Source organism: Amia ocellicauda, chromosome 19 (genome assembly GCF_036373705.1).
Source record: "Amia ocellicauda isolate fAmiCal2 chromosome 19, fAmiCal2.hap1, whole genome shotgun sequence".
NCBI classification, from domain to species: domain Eukaryota; kingdom Metazoa; phylum Chordata; class Actinopteri; order Amiiformes; family Amiidae; genus Amia; species Amia ocellicauda.
The window spans coordinates 24,258,014-24,273,716 of NC_089868.1; the positions used below are offsets into that span (position 1 = coordinate 24,258,014).

The 15,703-nt window shown below is 42.0% G+C and overlaps 1 protein-coding gene across 3 annotated transcripts; it reads right to left on the reverse strand.

The window, feature by feature from the left end:
• Positions 1-246: 246 nt before the first annotated feature.
• c19h1orf210 (chromosome 19 C1orf210 homolog) lies at positions 247-7,430 on the reverse strand. 3 transcript variants are annotated; one of them, XM_066692276.1, is made up of 5 exons: positions 7,230-7,430; positions 4,069-4,171; positions 2,731-3,229; positions 2,464-2,550; positions 247-2,085 (listed from the first exon to the last, which is right to left on the reverse strand). In XM_066692276.1, exons 2-5 carry the CDS (start codon positions 4,156-4,158, stop codon positions 1,682-1,684), a joined length of 1,080 nt encoding a protein of 359 aa, XP_066548373.1. In that variant the 5' UTR covers positions 4,159-4,171; positions 7,230-7,430; the 3' UTR covers positions 247-1,681. The 3 variants fall into 3 exon arrangements, with proteins under 3 accessions (XP_066548373.1, XP_066548371.1, XP_066548372.1); XM_066692274.1 differs by having other exon boundaries at positions 247-2,088; positions 7,230-7,428; XM_066692275.1 differs by having other exon boundaries at positions 247-2,088; positions 2,731-3,226; positions 7,230-7,421.
• Between the last annotated feature and the right edge of the window lie 8,273 nt (positions 7,431-15,703).

Genomic DNA, 15,703 nt, shown 5'->3' on the forward strand with positions numbered 1-15,703 from the left:
ACATTATAACCCCCAAACCCTTTGACAAGAAGTCATTCTGACCTAAAACAATCTATGTGTAAACACTAAACCTAGGAGGAAAACAAAATGATATTTGTGTAAACATACGTATATAGTCAAATTGCAAATCATATTAGTTCAATCACAAAAGATGACAAAATATGTAACACACATTTAAAAAATTGACATTTCCACCTCTCAAACTTCACACACTTACTGAGACCAAGGACCCAACAGCCAGTGAACTGCAGTACTTGTTGTTGTTGTTTTTTTAATCAATACACCGTAGCTACAGTTTTTCAGCTGTCAGGGTGAAACATTACATTAATCATTTTGGAGTGTATTATAAACTGCAGAAACATGAGATTTTACTGAACTGCCTTTTAAAACAAGTAACCTTGAACAACAACACAATACACAACATGTGGAAGAAACATAGCGATCGCTATTTTAACAAATCCTTTCACATTGTGCACACACAGATAATTAAAGACTTCTGCTTGCGTCCGTTTTTGAGAGAATCACACTGACTTTCAAGGTCGTAGTACAATGTACGGCATATACTATTCACTTAATTACAACCTTTTAAATAGACCTAAACAGCTGTACCTTTCCTGTAACTAACACTAGTTAAAGCATATACATTTCCATAAGTATCCCATTTTCTTTTTAAACAAGAACCATGAAAGCTGAACTGAGTTTATAACATAATTCACTTAAAAATACAACCATTCGAAATATAAAATAGGCCTGTTTGTGGTGTGTGTGTGGGTTAATAATTCAAAATTACAGATATATATTTGAAAGTACATCAGGATGGAAAGCCACAGTGTCTTACAAGCACTGTAGTCGGGAAACACTGGTTTCCTGTAGTTTACTGTTTTCTTCTGCTGAGGACTGGAGTGTGAAAAGTGCAGGATAATTATAGCCACAATATTTTACGTGTCATCCTTGAAAGAAAAAAAAATATATATACAGTATATACACACACACAGCTGCAAAATGAACACCCTCTGTGCCAATTAAAGATATTATCCGAGGAGTTATGGAGTGATATTGGGATATTGGTGAATTCCTTTCATGAGTTATTCAGCATGCTTTCAATGAGGACAACATTGATAAAATACATGGTAAATGACTCTGAAATTGTCCTATAAACTGTGAAAGTAACTCAAAACAGGCGGCCAACCATAAAATAATTCCTACAGAGTGAAAAGAATATTAAATTGATTGAAACCAGTGAAGCACACCATGCATATGCATTGCATTAGGTGTCCATCATCCAAATGTATTTATTCAGCCCTTTTAAAAAGCGATTGTTTCCATTCAGAGTGATCTAACAGACGATTAGATGGTGTATTCCAGCTTCTGAAAGTCGGCTGTTCAAACTTTAAAAACTAAAAACTAAAAAGTGGGACCCCTGTCTATGTGTCTTCAGTCTAAAGAGGCCAGTTCATGAGAGCAGAGCGAGGAGCCATTGTCTGCAGAGGGAACCAGGGAAGCCGTATCTCGACTCGCTCGGCGATACCATCTGGGGAAAATGAATATAAAGTTGCCGGTGCAGTGGCTGACACTTTGACTGTGACGTTTGCCCTTGGCTTCGAATTGACTGAAAGAAAGAAAGGTACAAAAGAAAAAGATAGCATTTTCTGGCTGCCACCGGGACCAATGCGGCCTCTCTTTATGCGATCGAAAACTGGTCATCCTCCTCTTCCTCCTCCTCCTCCTCCTCCCCCTGCACCTCCTGCATCCCCCTCTCCGCCCTCTCCCTTTCGCTGGCCTGGATGTAGTTGTCCTCGATGAAGCCGTCATCGTCCTCCAGCTCGCAGGGGGCAGGGCTCCGGTGCCAACTGCCCGTCCCGCCCTGACCCACCTCCAGGCTCTCGGGGTCACAGTGGCTGGCCGTGTCGGCCTCGGACAGTGGGCTGTGACGGTAGCTGCTCAGATAGCGGTGAAAGATCTTGAACTTCACAGCCAGGGCAATGAGGACGGACACGGAGATCGCCGACACCAGCACGGCCACCAGGTACTGCCAGGTGTGCCCACCCTTGGACCCCTCAGGAGGATTCTGTGTCTCTTGTTTGGCTGCTGGGACAAAAAGTACCCACTATGCTTTCAACACCTTTTCTGGCCCATTCCTGCCTTCCCTCATCTTACAACACTCCACCTGTTCATCTAACCCCGCTTTCTGGGTCTTTTACCCAGTTCATAACCCTAACTACGCCAATGTCCAAATGCAAGATCAGATAGATGGTCATGGGAGAGTTAAAGCATAAGCAATCCAAATTTTAGAGAGAGACTTATGTGCTTATTTTTAAGTCAGGTGTTGCTATTGTGGTCCTCATAGTTAACGGAGAATCCACAAACCCATGGAAGAAGTAGTATCATTAGAAACAGTGACCTAAACTGTGCACTGTCCCCGCCTTTTCAGTCTGCGATAGAACCAAGAAACTGATTTCTTACTGCTATTCGCTGGGCTGGTGGTCTGTTGCTCCGCTGTGAGTTTCACCAGCAGCTTCCTCTTGCCATCCCTCATCTGTGGCCAAGGCACTGGCAGGAAACACAAAGCGAAAGTCTCACATTGTTTTCCTGCTTTTTGCTCTAGAACAACCAACCAGGAGGTAGAAGCTTTGGGTTTACTCTCTTGTCCCCAGAGATCCCCTACCTGTGGCCAATTCGGGCACGCCTTCACACTCATCTCCGTATTATGAATTGGAGTAAAATACCTACCTTCTGATTTATTTCCTGGTCTGAGAAGGATGCCATCTGAAGGGACGCCCGGCCCCAGCACGTTCCTCACTCCCTTCAGCCACTCCAAAGATGGCAGCTCGGACAGGACTATCCTGTTGTAGCGGAGATCCAGCAGGGACAAGGCGCTGAGGTCGCTGAGGGCGGAGGGCAAGGGGCCCCACAGTTTGTTATTGCTCAGGTTGAGGGTCTGTAATTTGGGGAGGCCCCGGAAAGCTCCAGCCTTTATTTCTCCCAGGTGGCAGCCGCTGAGGTCCAGAACGTGTAGATTTCGAAGGCTGTCGAAAGTCTCTCTCTCCAGCAGGGGGAGGAAGTTACCTGAAAGGTTCAGAAAGACCAGGGAGCGAAACCTCTGAAGCTGCTGTAGGTTCCTCTGGTCCGAGAGGTTCAGGGCATTTTGAGATAAGTCCAGGATGGTCACATTGTCATAGATCTCTGGTGGGATCAGTCTGAGATTCTTCTGACTGCAGTTGAATACCTGCTTGCAAAAAGATGACAAAACTAGTTAAGTTTATTTAAAGCTTTTTGAAAGAGAGACTCTATAAACACAGTTATAAGACACTAGGCTTGGTTTACAGTGCCACAGGGTTATGCTGATGTTGTCCCTCATGGAAGAGACACTAAATTGTGTTGTTTTAAGACTGAAAAGGCAAAGTAGGCCCTGCAAATGAACCAGAAACAAAAGACTGACTGTATAGTGAATACAATCTTGCTTCGTCACCTCATACGGTTTAAAATGTTATAAGAACAGACGTGGCTTCAGGGAAACACGCAAGGACGGGCTTTCACAGTTCCTACATTGACTGCTTTTAACTATCATAACCATAAGGTGGCAGAGCTATGCAAGCTGATGTATCTCAGGCTGGACAAACTGCACTGCACCATTGTAGGTATTTCTGTCCTCTATTGAACTATTCCTGTTCTTTCAAATGGGTACTTAAATTCCACCTAAAGCTACCAAAAGAACCATCCAGAAGAATTTACCCCATTATTCTAATCTTGTGTATATATATATGTATAAAAACAGTGTTGTATTAACAAGACAAGAATCCAATTGATGAAGTAAACAGGAAAATGACTCTGATGTTCACAAACAGGATGTGCTTCCACTGTCAAACAGACCACAACTGTTGACATGTTGACACGGGCCTGGCAGCACACACAAGATCAGTCAATGGTTTCTAGGAGATTGGAAAATGAATGATACCACCGATGTGCAAAGTCAAGGACGGTTGATTCACCACTAGTTGAGGTATGGCCTTCACTAGTGAGTGACATGGAGTGTCTAGATCTTTGCCATTCATTTGCAGGAGTACTCACTTCCTCAGAGACAAGACATGGGCCGACAGCGTGTGTCGCAGCAATAATCGTCCCCCAGAAACACAGAAGACTGCAGCCTGAGGACCCCATACCTCCTGGTTTTCTGTGGAAAGGAATGGTTTTGTTTTGTTTTGTTTGTTTGTTTTGTTGCTTTTTTAAATACAAAGACATAGAGAAAAATAAATAAACAAAGCTTTGTCATCCATTTATTAATATGGGTGTAAGGATCCACAGAGCTATGTTCATGATGTTATAGCTTATACACAACTGACCAGAAAAAAGTCTTATTCTTTATTCTCAACCCACTACATTTGAAATACACAGCTTGGGGTTTGTTTTAATTGTGGGATTTCTAGCTCACAGACCCTGCTGGCACGGCAGCACAGTTTCTCAGTGGGCAGGTCTGCTGTGAGACCTCTTCCCCTTGCCTTCTCCAGCTATTGAATTGTGCACCGCTGGCCATAAACACACTCCAGAGGCCGTCTTTATCTCTTCCTGTCTTAGTGCTCGGAATAAAAAAAGAAAAGAAAAGAACAACAACAGGGTCTGAGGGGAGAGAAGGGGGTCCTTTGTGAGAAAAGTGCTGAGTTTCTCCCAGGCCAGTTCCCCTCTGTGGCTTTGTTCTCTGTCAGGAGTGACTTGAGAAGGGCCCGTGTGGCGCTCGGCCAGTGGGGCCCCAGTGTTTTCCTACTGGGGGGACTGGAGGACCGGAATCGCTTGAACGAAGTGGCCTTGCACTGACCTCTTGATGACTTGCTCCACATGGCCCCTTCGTGAGGCATTGGTATTAGTGGGGGTTGGAGGAAACTGCCCCATAACCTCCCGGGAAACCTCCCCTGAACTTCCCTCATAGGTTAGATGCAGGAGCTCGATTAGGTCGCAAGTGGCTGAGTTTTCACACAGGACAATGCTAGGCTAAATATGCCACATTAAAAAAAGAGTTAAAAAACGAAGAAACAAATGATTCCCTTACAAGATGTGGAGTATGGAAGCAAAGATGGCCACCAGACTCAATATCCCCATGCTTAAGTGATACTTTCTTTGGTGTGCATGGAGTTACCAATTCAATCTGGAGAAGTTGGGTGAATTCTAATATTGCTGGAACATTAAAAGCAAACTTAAATTATATGTTTTTAATGTTTTTTTTTTTAACTACAACTAACTGTTTGTAACTACTTTATGGGGTACACAAGTACACAAACAACCTACTGCATCCACCCCAAGAGCACTGTATGGACGACCTCATCTCAATGATTCTGATATACAGTTAGGTCCATAAATATTTGGACAGTGGCACAATTGGCATCATTTTGGCTCTGTAAGCCACCACAATGGCGTTTTAAGTGTAGACTTTAATTTGAGGGTAGTTACATCCAAACTGGGTGAACAGTTTAGGAACTACACTCATTTTAATATGTGGTCCCCCCAGTTTTAGGGGCTCAAGAGCAATTAGACAAATTGGACATAATCATGCATTAAATTGTGAGTTTCAATACTTGGTTGCAAAACTGAAGGCAAAATGCCCCAAGAACAAGCAGGAACTAAAGACACTGCAGTGCAGGCCTGGCAGAGCATCACCAGGGAAGAAACCCAGCATCTGCTGATGTCTATGGGTTCAGACTTCAGGCAGTCATTGACTGCAAAGGATTTGCAACCAAGTATTGAAACTCACAATTTAATTCATGATTATTGTAATACTTTTGAGCCCCTAAACTTGGGGGGACCACACATAAAAATGGGTGTAATTCCTACACCGTTCACCCAATTTTCCTTTCCAATTCATTGTGGTGGCGTACAGGGACAAATTGATGACAATTGTGTCACTGTCCAAATATTTATGGACCTAACTTAATGTTTTATATTTCTAACTGCATATCTTAATAGGCAGTGTTTGTCTTACTTATCAAATTGTCTGATATTGCAAAATATGAAGTGAAATCTGGGTCAGAAAACAACAATTTAATATGAAGAAAGCACAAGCCCCCCCATAAGAAGATCACCATGTCTGAACAAAATAAAATAATGTAATAAATAAATATGTTTGGCACCTGTGTATCGACATACCCCAGTAAAGTTTAAAATTTTATTCTCAGTCAGTGATGTCACAGAACCGTGGGCCACTCCATAACCGTCAGGATTGTGACCATTTTAAAAGACTCCTGCGGCACTCACATAATGGAGAAGAGCTTCCAGTGCTTTTAACAGTCATTAAAATCTGATTGCAACACCCAGCCCACACTCAACTCTGTTATGTCATCATCATTGCATTATTACACAGAGTGCACAAGAAACAAAAAGGAGGGAGACTGTAAAATCATCGTGATTAACCTTCCCTTTTGGTGAAGATGGATGAAACAGAGGCTGGAGTGAGTCACGGGTCTCACTGGAAACGAGACTCGCAGTGGCGGCCCATCTGTCTGAGGATCAGGCCTGCCGCCACCGAGACAGGAGAGAGACACAGACAGCCTGACAGCTTCAGGCAGCAATGAAGTGGATTGGTAGGACAGATGACGAGTCCAGAAAATTGTGTTTGCTTCTCTTTACAGAAAAAGTTGTGCTGAAGGGTTTGTATAGTTCTGATTCTACCTAATGAAGTCTATAGTGCCTCAAGTAAAGACACAAAGGAAGCTATGGAAATACACACACACACACACAGATTGGTATGCATGCACACACCCTAATCAATAAATCAATAAATCAATCATATTCATACTTCCATAATAAAATACTTTCTATATATATATTTGTTTTTTACAGAGATACACCTGTTTATGTTGTATCTAATCAAGATCTAAACATACTTCATTTTTTAATGCAGTTCTGAATTCATCAGCAGCTACTCAACGTCCTTCAAAATCACTACTGTTGACATTTTACCTGTTTGGTTGGCCTTGGAGGAAATAGACATTGGTGTTTCAATTGTGTACAATGCCTTTAAATCCAGTGTTGGTAACTGTTCACTGGATTGTAAAAGAGTTCATGTATCTTACGACAAGAGTCTGCATGAGAAAAGGCCGATATATATCTGGCTGGATCTGGTGTTCGTTCATGGTGCTCATGTGATCCGAGGTGTCATATGATTCAAATTAAAGCACACATCGTAGAAAAGCACCTGTTCCTGGATTATTAGAATAAATAAATAAACGCCACCGGTGACTTACTTGTCTTTATCCTGGGCTTGAGGTCCCTACTGAGGAGAGAGAGCGTGTGTCCGTCTCCCCGTTCTCAGGTGATGTTCTGTCGCTGTCTTTCTTTTTTTTTTTATGTGTGCAAATAAAATGGACTCTGGTTGTGCAAAGGTTACAGGCAGCGTAATTCTAAACCATCACCCCAAGACCCGGTTAATGAGTAACTACATGAGCGACTGCATTTGCCGTCTCCGTTGCCCTCGGCTTCTTTGTGTTAATCCAATCACAGGCCTGCAGGAGAAGGCTTGAGTAAATACAATGTCATGTGGCAACCAAACCCAACAGAGCAGGTTTTGCCTTGTAAATAGGAGTAGTAGTAGTTGTATTAGTATAGTAGTAGTATTGCAACACACTTACATTGTGAGCATATTCTCTAAATGTTGTGTTCTTTGGGAATCTCTGTCAATATTATTATTTAATTAATTGACCCCTTCTGGGAAACATCTGTACTGATTTTCAGCAGCAGCATTTTGAAAAGCAATAGCAACTTGAAAGGGGGTAAACAAGCTCTGCGTCACTCAAAATATAAATAACTCTTTCTGACTCAAAGTTTCATTAGCAGGCAAGTGCACATGATTATTCCTACATATCAAACACGCAGAACATACAAGGCTGAGACGGGATTTGTCACATCTAGTCCCTCCTGCAAGATCTTCTCTAACATTCAGGAGCAGTTTCAGAAGAATTAAATTTAGATGCAGGAAACTTTTCCCCCCATTGTCGTCAACTCTACTGCAATAGTTGTATCGACTTAAAAAACAACAGCTAGAAAACTGTATTGTTTTGGAAATGGTCATCCCAAAGTGAGTAAACAGGCTTTTGCTCTGCTTGCAGGAAGTGAGATATGACCCCTGAAAACAATAGGTTCGTTTCCTCGCCCTCTCAGCGAGTGTGGCGGCTCTGGTGTGAACTCGGCGTGGCGCGGTGATCACCGGCACCTCGGGAGCCATTCGTTGAGTGGGGGGAGGAGCCACAGGTGCAGAGAGGAAAGAAGCCAATCAATAGAGTCGTTTAAAAGGGGGCCCCTCCTCCCACGGTGACAGGGGCCTCTGTTTATCTCACATTCTCCAGTAGGTCAAGGTTGCAGAGTGGACAGATGGGGCAGCTTCATGCTATTTGGGGAAATAATAGAAAACACACAACACAGCACAACACATTAATTACTGGATTATACAGCAGGGCTGCAGATAGAGAAAGCAAGTTCTTAATCGCGCGACTGCGATTGTGCTGAGTGCAGCCATATCAGATCAGATCAGATATCATAGAGATGTGTCTTATTCACCTTGTCACTGATACTACGCAGAAGTGTTGGGATTTAAACTGAAACCGAAGGAGCTCAGACTGGGCAAGAGCCCTAAGACTTGTCAGAACCCAAACCCAACACATATTCTAAACCAACACTGACCCTGCTGGAGTTGACCCTGTAGGTTTGCAAACCCTAGACTCACCAAAGTCTAAGTGGACCAAGTCAACTACCCTTCATCTTACTGCAACACAAGGCCGAAGCCTAGTCTGAGCCTTAAACTTAATTCCAAAGTACAATTCGGCTGGGGCTGGGGTTGGGGTTAGAACATAAGAACATAAGAACATAAGAAAGTGTCCAATCGAGAGGAGCCCATTCGCCCCATCATCCTCGTTTGGTGTCCATTAATAACTAAGTGATCAAGGATCCTATCCAGTCTGTTTTTGAATGTTCCCAAATTGTCTCTTCAGCCACATCGCTGGGGAGTTTGTTCAGATTGTGACGCCTCTCTGTGTGAAGAAGTGTCTCCTGTTTTCTGTCTTGAATGCCTTGAAGCCCAATTTCCATGTGTGTCCCCGGGTGCGTGTGTCCCTGCTGATCTGGAAAAGCTCCTCTGGTTTGATGTGGTCGATGCCTTTCGTGATTTTGAATAGCAGTAGTCATTTTTCGCGTCATGCTTTTGCCGTCACAGGAATCTCTTGAATGCGGGTCGGGGCGTAGACTCGGACTGCGATGATGACGAAGACCTTGCGTTGAAGCCCAATTTCCATTTGTCATGTGAGTTTGCATTTCTATTGGCAGTAGAGGTGGGGATTTAAACTATATGTATAAATGGGTCATATATTCAAAACAGTGGCAGCTAACTAGTGTTAGGAGCTACAATTACATAGATAGTAAAGTCCCAAAACTACTGTCAAAAGCAGCTTTGAAAACAGCACTCTCACTTTCATCCGTCCCAGCGGCAGTACGGACAGAACGTTTAGCTTCTTTCTGGGTTAATGGGTGTTGAGCTGAGAGCAGTTCTCCCCAATCCCAGCTGTTTTCCACCCAGGTTCATGGGAACCCAGTCCCAGGCTGTGCAAACACTCTGCAGACAGGGGGCCACATGCTTTCCTGTCTCTGCCAGGCCTGTGTTTGATTCCAGCTCGAGCCATTTCCTGGTCAGATAGAAACTCCAGCAACAGGAATTCCTGTCCAGGACCATTCTCCACAGACAGACTCACACACACACACACACACACACACACACACACTGGGCTGAACAACAACAACCTCCACCAGTGCAATCACCATGAGAGGACAAGAACAAGAACAAGAAGAATATGCTGTTGTTTTTTTGGCACCGTTAACTACTGCTCTTGCTAATATTCTTTAGAAGTAGAGCTGCAGCTTTAGCACACCTTTAATTATAATGTCCGCCCTGTGGCTAAAATTAAATTGACAAAGGCTGTGCAGACCTGGATTGAGAGGAAACCTCTCCCCCAGCCCTGGGTGTGTGACACAAAGTGAGAAGAACTGTGAGGGACAACAACAAAGACAAGAACAACAACGTTACAGCTGTGGCAGCAGTAAGATCAGCCGTTAGAAACAGTGTCCATGGAGAGTCACAATGCAGAATTAAGATTCAAAACTATAATCAGAAATAAGTTTAATTCTGCTTTACAACCTTAATCCCTATCCCTGGTCACTGTATGTTGTACAGATTGTACAGGCAGTACAATCCCAACATACATGCAGAGCACATTACTCATTTACTCCAAAACACATACTTTCCCATTGTCTTAACTGACAGGCTACTGATCTATTCTTAAATATATATAACCACAGCACCATCTGTGAATCTGACATCTGTCCTGGACACAGAACGACTTCTTGACCCAATTATAAACTCAGGCTGATCAAAAGCAGAAGTGTGTGATCATTTTTTCTGTTAAAACCTGCTTTGTTTGCATATTCCTTATATGATGTTGTTGTTGGTTGGACATGCTGAAACTGTGCTTATGCATGTCTGTTAAATCATGATCTCAACCAGGGGATTTATGGACCTGTAATTATAAAACTGAAGAACTTTACAGCATCATAAGAAAGATCACCATTTTGAGCTTTGCTGGGAAACAAGGGAATAAAACCCCTCAATAAACACGTAAAATAATACAATTTATAGACTTTCAGAATAATAACAAAAAGGTTCCCCAGAAAACGTGGTAAACTGGGTGTATTGTGGCCTAGACTGGCTTTACTGAGGGAACGATGACCTGTCCAGGAAGGATGAAGCCTCGAAACCCCCCCAAGCTAGGGATGACTTGAGCCAAGGAACAAAGGCGGTGTTTGGGGTGGAGGAGAGAGGCAACGCAATGAATGCTGGGAAGGCGAGTTTGCTACCCGATACTTATGCTTGGGTGGGCGGAAGTCAGCCTTGGGAAAACTCTTGTGTTACTTACTTTCAATTATTAAAGAGCACAGATCGATCAGTGGCACACTTGGCCTGTCTGTCATGAAGTCCAATGCTTGTATTAGAAACCGTGCCCCTGCCCCTCCTCACTGGTCCAGCTGTGTGTGTGTCCGGCCCGCTGGGATGTTTTCTTTCCAATGGAGGGATAAAGTGACCATTGGAAAGATCATATTGTGATGGTTACACTGCAGACACCACTGAGGATTTCCTCTCAGCTGTCACCCAGCATGACTGCAGATAAACATGGAAACCATCTCCCTGGGAATACTATTAAATATACCTATACCACTGTTTATTTTTCTCTTCCCAGTTCCATTCATTTCTTTATTTGAATTAAACCAAACCATTCAGTTATTGGAGAAATAGTCTCATTGCTATTCTTTCATTTATATTTTGTGTGTGTGTGTGTGTGTGTGTCGTTCTTGCCTGGACCTCATGGGAATGGCCAAAGGAAATGATACATGTCCCTGTGCTGGATTCTCAACACATTCCTGAAATATGAATAGACTATTGATGACTGGCTCACAATTATCTGAGATGAACACAATAGAGAGGCATCATATAGGATATAAATATCGTCCACCACCAGGGCTCGACGGCTGCCACATTCTGTGTTGTGCCAGAACAGGAAATGAGCCGTAATCAGACATTAAAATGTGTTTCTCATCCGCTTCTCCTGGTGAGGAGCATTAAAGCATTGGGGCATTAAAATATGTGGATATAGGATATGGTCCAATTATATATATATCAAAATATGCATTAGTATTCTCTACTTCCTCTGTGAAAATGGACTTGGAACCAGCAGGTCGAGATCGACAATCTGGTCCGAATTGTGGGAGTCTTTCTTTTAGGGTGGATCCATTAATAGATTGCAAAGGCCAATCGCATTGTTCCTCTGTGTTCTTCAACGGTTTTCCTGTCCGGGCCCTGAGGTTTTTACTTCTGCTTCTGCATACATGTTAAGTGTTAGCCTGGTTAATCACATCTCTATTCTCTCCGTAGTTTACCATAAGTTTCATATTGGGGGTGTGCATTCCTCCAAGGTTGCCAAATATCTGAGGGAACCGACAGTCTCTTTAGTTTCTATAACAAAGAAACATCAAGAGGAAAGCACATGATGATCCTGTAAACGTTTATGCTAACTTCTGACATGTGTTAGCCGCAAAGAAGTGACACTCTGTCAATGTGTTGGGCATCTCTCTATACACAAGGAGGCTTCTTCTGTCCCTGAAGCGTTTGGTATGTCTGTCAGTGATTGTGCGCCCTGACAGCGGAGATATCAAAAGGAAATCCTGCTTTGAAGACTCTCTGGGCACTGGGCTCTCTCTCCTCTCCTCCTCCAACCCCGTATCCTCCTCAGTGTGGTCCTCAGGGCTCCCAGGGCCGGCTGTGGGTGAAGTGTTTATCCTAAGGATGCTCTCAGTGTGATCTGAGCTGACAGGAGGAAGTGAGAAAGATGTCTTCATCTTCACGGACAGATTTGTTTGTTATTTCACACACTGGACCGGATGGCTTTTACACCCCATACAGTTGGTCAATGGATAATTCCATAAGCATAGTGGAAAGTTTTAGGGGAAAAAAGTGGTGTTTTATTACTTTTTTTAAACTAGTCACACAATCCACCATCCCCTCCTCCGCTGTGCACCTCCACAGACTATTTGAATGCACTGAAGCCTTAATTTAAAACAACAATATTTCCCTCCATGCACTGTCAATAACAAATCCATCCACTCCAGAGATGCGATAAATATATACTTATTTCACTTGTTTTGCTACTACTGAGGGTGAACGCCTCGAGAGTTCCCCTCCTGCCCATAATAAACTCCCATTAGGATTAAGTGTTATCGAGGCTCAATGATTAAGAGAAAGCAATGGTTACATTTCCTACGCAGACTGAGGGAGCATTAAACAGGCCTGATTCCCAGGGTGCCTCTGGGTGATAAAGCTGCCGCAGTAATCGCCCGGTCTGTGTGCTGCAGTGCGTGTGGACGCATGCCAGCTCGTTTTACAATGGGGGGAAATGGGAATTTAATACAAACTTTCTCACAAATTGGAGACATGCTTTCCCCCACCCCCCCAATGTTTCAAAACACAGACTGCTGCCCAAATCAAACTGCACACTTTGAGTCCATATCGAGTTCATGTTAAACCTACTACAAAAACAAACACTCCATGGTATGAAATGTTAAAAATCCATTATTTTTCACAAATGTAATTAACTTTCATTAAAGTAAGTACTTCATTTAATTAAATAAGCACTCAAACACAAGTTTTATATGACATTTGCCCACTTCTTTTCCTTTTAAGGTTATAATATAGGTTATGTATTTACTGTGGTTAACTGTGGTTGACTCTTTGGGGTAACAATACAAAGATTGCAATGCAATATTATTATTATTAACTTACAAATTTGTAGTTTTGTTACTGCAGGGAAACCTATGTCGCGCTCATTGAAGTAGGCTGGTAAAGTCAATCATAAAGATAAAGCAGTGTGTTTATTGTTATTTAAATACAGTAATGAGAGATTAGAGGTATCTAACCTTCCTCGTGCCCTTCATGTTACCATCTGCAAAAACAGTGCAGGCAGCTGCATATATTTTTCAGCCGCAGATTGATCATTTATAATCATTGTTATTAACAAGAGGAACATTTTATATATTTCCCCTATGCTTTCCCCTATGCTCCCTTTCCCTTATTTCTTAACTTTGACTTACCATCTTGTCTGCATTCATCAGTTTTTACAATCTAGGATGTAAGACCTTATATAGTGCTCACTGTATCTCCCATACACTTCTAAATTCTACATATGTAAGATGTATTATGCCTGAACTGCACTGTATTATTGTATTGTACTATATTGCACTGTATTATTGCACTTTGTATTGCTCTGACACCTGGACAAGGGTGTGTGCTAATAAATAAATAAATAAATAAATAAATGCATACATAAATACATAAATAATAATAATAATAATAATAATAATAATAATAATAATAATAATAATAATAATAATCTTTACAAATTCAAATGCATAGACGTTTTTTTAGATATGTAATTTTCTATCCATGGATTGCCTTTTCTGTTTACTTTGAAAAGAAACATTGTGGGTGTGTACTGTGCTCTGAATAGATCATCTGAAAGGACATGATGAACTTCAAGCATTTCTCTAATAACCACAAATAACAACAACAAAGCACTGCAACTTATTAGTGTTGAATAACAAAAGCCTTTTAGGACAATAGGCTGTGTCTGTGCAGCACCGACCCCCCATCCCCACCCCCAATACCCACCTCAGACGGATAGTCTGTGTTGACACAGTGTCCACACTTTCCCCTTCAACTTCCTTGCCCCCCCTCCAGCACACTCTCGACCCTGCGACTTCTCCCTCTTCGAGGACAGATTGCATTTGGACGAAAAGAATTGTATATCAAGTCTATAAAATTCAGTGCTGAAAAAGTCTTTTGATCATAAACGTACATCAAAGCCGAGGGAGGATCCTCTGCGGTGAGGAATGGTTGTAACAGCCTTCAGAGGAAACAGGAAGAGCACAGCTTTAGGTGCTATTTGTGGCATCAAGGTGGGGGGCTGGGGTTGCCTTTGGAAAGCATGTGGCAAAGAAGCACCTTTAGTCTAATCTCCAGTGACCTTTTCTTTTTTAAAACATGTAAACACAAATCAAAAGCACTGCTCTGCAGACGCATTAAAAGCAATGTTAAGGTACAAATGCACTTACGGAGATTTGCAAACCCTTTTCAGGAAACTGTGCTTTAGCAAATTATGCAATACAACATTGCCATTGTAGTTTTTATAATGAATGTTCTTGTCTGCCCAGTTTTTGTGTCAACAGCAGTTATTAAGGTCTACTCTGTCACATTAGTCTAGTTATTTTCAAAAGGTGAGCAAATCTTTGATGAGGCAAGACATTTTGCCATGTTTTGTTTTGTTTATTTTGTTTCCCTAACCCTGCTGTCCTGAGAATGACACTGTCAAGATGACCCTTCCATATCAACCTGCAAAATCAGTTTTGCTTTTCAAGTAAAATGTGATGCCTCTGTGTCTTAAAAATATCTCCAGCGCACAGCTTGAAAACAGGAAACTGAAGCAAACAAAGCCAGTCCAAAATCTCCTCCAGTTATTGGAAGATGGCAGGAAATGTATAGCAAACATTAAATCAAGCAGGATTACAGAATGCGTCCAAATATAAATGAAAGATTGTTTGTTTAACATTATAACTTTCTTTTAAAAGGGGATTCTGGCTTCCTGCCAATAAATTAAACAAGAAAATCAAGAGAATATCATACAAAGCAACAGCATGTTCCTATCGTGTTATTTATGTTCTATTTTACTGGTGGGGAAATACAGTTTCCAAATATATTCACTTACCTGATACACAATGCACTACCCTGGGTCCAGTGGAGTTCATTGTTGTCATGTCCCAAGCTGGATATCCAGGTTTGGGACCCATGAAGAAAATACCCCCAATAGAGGTCACTGCCTGGAGATATGAAGAGACAGAAACAGCTTTACTAAAAACCTAGTCTTTCTTTATGACGTGCAGACAACACTTTTAGGGAGAAAAATTGGAAAGTTATATAAGCCAATGATCTTGATATATTTTTTACATTTTAATTTATCTAAAGAAAAGTGTACTTTATAAAATTTCAGCTGAGTATATGGAGGTACCTAAAACATAAAAGAGGGAAAATAAACATTTACTTTATTTTGTGGATGTACTAGTTTAATGTCATTAT